The sequence below is a fragment of the Miscanthus floridulus genome, chromosome 18 (assembly GCF_019320115.1).
Source record: "Miscanthus floridulus cultivar M001 chromosome 18, ASM1932011v1, whole genome shotgun sequence".
NCBI lineage: Eukaryota > Viridiplantae > Streptophyta > Magnoliopsida > Poales > Poaceae > Miscanthus > Miscanthus floridulus.
Window position 1 is genome coordinate 110,646,934 of NC_089597.1, and position 5,102 is coordinate 110,652,035.

Here is a 5,102-nt window from a genome sequence, read left to right on the forward strand (position 1 = left end):
ACATTGATGGAACACCAAAGCTGTAGCTTGCCTGATAAAGTAGTGGGATGCGTCAGCTTGAACATTCTTTTTTGTGGATTTTATTATGCTGATGACACCACACCAGGAATTTATTAGCACAGCCGAATAAGAAATACATTACAATCAAAGATTTAACTTGTGTAACATAAGTACTCATATGGCTGCTTGAAATCATGTTTCTAATAATCGTTTTTTTTTCAGTTTGTGTGCTTTCTCGAACATTTAGTAGTATGCATAGTCCAAGAAAAGGTAGTTCTAACTTCTCAGGGCAACTACTGGTCAAAGTCAGCATTGGTTTATGTGTGTTGTATTTGCATTACAGTAAAAAAAAATTATGGCATCTTGTATGAAAAAAGCAGTTTCCAAAGCCCTTTTTGTTGGTCCTTAAAATCCTATTGCACAGTGTAGTGCAAATGAAGGAGTACTTGAACTTCAAGTTCCTATGCCATGCCAAGTTGGTTCACTGACCATCTAATCTTAGTTTAATAAAGCCAACCATCTTGCTGTCCAGCTTCCCTCAATGATTCAACGGAACAAGTAATTTGTACTGATACTGCTGAAGGTCTTTCATAGTCACTTAGTCAGGGAAGTCATTCTGAAGGCTGAAAGAAGGGCCATGCAGCGTCGCAAACCAGCCACATAACGCTCAATCATCATACAATAATTTTGAAACCTTACAAAAATGAAGTAACAGATGAGAGAATTATTGGCTTTGATTAAGACAGGCATCTTGTGCTTCAGAGCCATAGAGTGAAGCTTTATAAAGCAAGTGGAAGATGATCCCAGGCTTTCCGGCTACAAATTGCAAGAAACAACCAAAGTGAATGGCACAACACAAAGGAAAGTAGAAGCTTGAACACAGAGATACTGCCTGGAAGCAAAAGCACTGCTTCAGGGCAGCCATGTTAAAACACTAAGCTAAGAACAAGGTGACAAGGATCCTCTCGACGAATCCTACTACTCGGATCACTTCAGTACACCTCCTTGTTCACACCATTGAAGTACGGGTGCTCCAGGGCCTTCTTCGCAGAGATCCGCTTCGCCGGCTCATATGCCAGCATTTTCTGCAGCAACCACAGCAGGTTAAGTTAGAATGCAATCCTCACAATCTCTAATCTCTTCTTTGCCTCTCTTCTGCGATGTTTAGTCAGTTTGCACAGGGCGTAACTTTTCACTAACCTCAAGCAAATCATAGCCATCGGCATCAAGACCAGGGACAAGTGTGGACAGCTTAGTGGGCTTCCACTGGGGGTACACGTGCCAGTTGGGCAGCTTGCCTACTCCTGGCCACATCTGCTCATTTGGGGTGCCCAGCAACCTTTCATCCAAAGAACAAGATGGATAAGCCGTCAGCATCAGACACTCACCAACAATTTCAGAAGGCAAACAATCAACTAATGCACTGGAGGTATTACTTGAAGATGTGGAGGAGCTGCTGCAACTCAGAATCGCCAGGGAAAAGTGGCTGGTTAGTGACCAACTCAGCTGCCATTTACAACCAAATTAGAAACTGTATGTGTTGGTTTGAATTCTCAAGCAGTTTGCATTGACAAGAATCTCTGAGCTCATCGAAATGGTACCAAATATGCAGCCCACGGACCAAATGTCAACCGGCGTGGAGTAGTGAGTGGCGCCAAGAAGAACCTCAGGCGCCCTGTACCACAGCGTCAGAATCTGCAGAAACAGTTCAGACCGCTATTAATCAGACCCAAGAGTTATGAACATCCATGCGGATGATAAACAACAGTGGGAAGCAGACCTCGTGTGTGTACTTCTTCATAGGGACGGTGATGGCACGGCTGAGTCCGAGGTCAGCGATCTTGAGAGCCATGGTCTTGCGGTCCATGAGCAGGTTGTGGGGTTTGAGATCACGGTGCAGCACCCCGCGGCCGTGGACGAAAGCCACGCCCTTGCACAGCTGGTACATCAGGATCTACGGACGCACAATCAATCGAATCAGGCAGGCGTGGGTAATACATTCACACAAACGCCTCGCGTGCACAGGGTATGGTTGGGCCATTGGGGAGGGTACAGAAAAGAGAGAAAAATCACCTTGACGGTTTGTGCGGGGATCTTCTCGTGGTTGGCGCGGTAGCCCCGGATGAACTTCTTGAGGTCGGTGTCCATGTACTCGAAGACGAGGTACAGGATGGTCTGCCCCTCCTTGTTAACGCCCTGCTTGAGGTCGAGCAGGCGCACCACGTGCGGGTCCTGAGACAGCATCCGCAGCAGCGAGACCTCCCGCAGCGCGGTGGGGGGCACGCCCTCGTCGTCCTCGGGGAGCCGCGTCTTCTTGAGCGCCACGATCCGGCCCGTCGCCTTCTCCCGGGCCTTGTACACCTTCCCGTACGTGCCCTCACCGACTTTCTCCAGCTTCTCGTACAGGTCCATGGCGCGCAGGCCGCCGCTCGTCGTCGTCGACGGCGCCGTCGGAGTCGGCTTGTGTTGGATCGTCGCCATCCCGCCGCGGATCCGGTCTTCTCCCTCGCGCGAGAGGCGGACTTGAGCGTGGTAGAGGTGGCGGGCTGGTGGTTGTGGATGGATCTGGAAACTGGATTGCGGGGAGCCGGGGAGGATTTGTATTTTGTACAGGGTGGTGGGAGCGTGGGGGAAGAGAGGTGACCGTTGCGATTTCAAATTTCGCTTGTGTCCGTTTATATATGCAAAAATGAAAAAACAAATCTTTGTGCCGTGCTTGTGTATCTGCTCAGGTGACGCCTTTCGGCCTTTGAGTCCTTTCATACAACTGTTGGGCCCAACGGGGAAGCTCAAAGTAGCCCAGCCGAGCGAAGGGCCGTAGAGGAGCTAGGATTCCTGGGCCGGATTCCAGTTTTCTATGCTCGAAAGCCTGCAGAGCAATGCTGCTTCGACTGGAGTAGGATCCGTAACCCCCCGGCGTACGGATCTCCTGATAGGTGGTGCAAACTCAAACTAGAAAAAATCATCAAAATAACTAGCGTTTGGACGTCTGGCTCAGGTCTAGGTTCCGACATAGCTCCGCCACACCTGTCTCGACCCCGAGTAATAGACCATCTGTCTCGCCTGAAAGGTCCTAATATGATCAGGGGTGAATAACTAGAACAATTTGTTAGAGCGTTAAACGGCGAAATACAATTTTACTTTAAAAGGGTTGCAAATCACCTACTCAATAATTCTAGTTGTTACGATCTCTAGGCACACAAGAGGCTAAGTCACTACTCAGTATAAGAGCTCTCAACAAAGTTACCCTAAAGAGCTCCACTAGGTGAAACTAAGCTAGTAAGTGTTAGCATTTCTTAGCATCACTATTTACTAAGTTGTCATCCCTAGCAATGATGCCAGAAATGTGTTGTTGGTATATATATATATTAAGTATTCGCAAGCGCATAGATAATATACCATTGTCGACAAAAGATGTTTAACAGTCCACCGAGGGGTACCAACGATGGTAGATTGTTTGGTAGAAGTGAGCGTGATCAGAAACTAAATGGTGACACAAGGCGCAGAGACATCGATTTAGATAGGTCCGGGCTGTCTGATCGACGTAATACCCTACGTCCTGTGTCTTTGTTGTATTGTATTGAATATGAGATGATTTCGAGGGGGTCCCAGCCCGCCTTATATAGTCTGGGGGGCAGGGTTACAAGTCAGTTAGATCTAGATCTATTTGGCTATATGGTAAGTATTTACAAGGAATACGATATCTATCATATCCGATCAGATCTTTATCTATCTTCAAGATTCTTCTGATTGCCTTACGGTACACGCCGACCAGAGCCGAGCACCGTAGGTCGTGATCTTATGGACTGAGCCACCTCTGATGGTGCAACCCATGTCTTGTCCTATGGATACCGGAGGTCATATCCCCCACAGCTAGTCTCCGAGTGCCTTATATCCTTTGAGCAATGCTGTCTTGAACAAGTCCGAGCACTTTGACGTGAAGCCGATTAGTTTAACCGGTGATTCGAGCAGTTAAAGTCGAAGCCGACCAGTTTAACTGGTGACCTTGGCGACGAAAATCAATAACGACCAGATTAACTGGTTAGAAGATCTCAGACTTAGCCAAGTAAGGCTTGCCAGAAGGATGCAAGGGGCTCAAGATAAAATTTAAAAATTCTTCCCCTTAGGAGAAGTGTAGCCACTTAGACTCCGTCAATAAGGAGGTAAATCAAGAAATAAGCACTACATTCATTGCCAGGCGAAGTGTAGCCACTTAGTCCCTGAGCCTGCTGGAAGATAAAGAATGAATCTTGTAGCAGGGTCAAAGAAAAGAAGTTTGAAAGCTTGCCGATGTCATCTGACATGCGCGTATCAAGACCCAGACATGCTGCCCAAGATCAGCACCCTGATCTAAACAATATGGAGCAGCTTGATAGCATACTGATGAGATGTAGCAAGATCCGACCACCAAGGGAGTCTCTAGCTTAGCTGGTAAGCCTCCAGCGTAGCTGACGATGATGCGACGAACAATCCAACCAGTTGGCTGGCGAAAAAACGAGCGTCGAGCAGCCCAACCAACTGGTCAGCGACGAAGTGAGCGTTGAGTAGAAGAATTCGAACACCGAGGAGTCTCTAGCGTAGCTGGTGATGCTTGCACAAAGAATCCAAACACCGAGAAGTCCCCAATGTAGCTGGCGATAAAGCGACGAACAATCCGACCAGTTGGTTGATGAAGAATCGAGCACCGAACAGCCTAACCAACTGATCGGCGGCGAAGTGACGAACAATCTAAACACCGAGGAGTCCCAAACATAGCTGGCGACGCTTGCACGAAGAATCCAAGCACCAAGGAGTCCCCAATGTAGCTGGCGAGCCCCTAGCGTAGCTGATGATGAAGCCCATGTGATGAGCAGTCCAACCAACTGGTCGGCGGCGAAGTGAACACCGGGCAGGAGTGAGCGCCGAGCAGTTCGATCAGTTGGTTGGCGGTGAAGTTCGTCTGATAGGTGGTTCGACCACCTAGACGATGATCATCTTATCCAATCCCTTAGCGTAAGCTTGTTGACCGAGCTGTGCCCCCGCAAAACAAATGTGTAGAATATGTAGTATATGATGTAAAAATAAAATATATGAACTCCGGAGAAGAATCAGCAATGGTGATG

General features: G+C 48.0%; 1 protein-coding gene across 1 annotated transcript; it reads right to left on the minus strand.

Annotated features, from left to right (window-relative positions):
- Positions 1-715: 715 nt before the first annotated feature.
- On the minus strand, positions 716-2,599 carry LOC136521624 (cyclin-dependent kinase B2-1-like). Its single transcript, XM_066515376.1, has 6 exons — positions 2,074-2,599; positions 1,781-1,954; positions 1,602-1,695; positions 1,437-1,506; positions 1,201-1,339; positions 716-1,085 (listed from the first exon to the last, which is right to left on the minus strand). Exons 1-6 carry the CDS (start codon positions 2,479-2,481, stop codon positions 993-995), a joined length of 978 nt encoding a protein of 325 aa, XP_066371473.1. The 5' UTR covers positions 2,482-2,599; the 3' UTR covers positions 716-992.
- Positions 2,600-5,102: the final 2,503 nt, after the last annotated feature.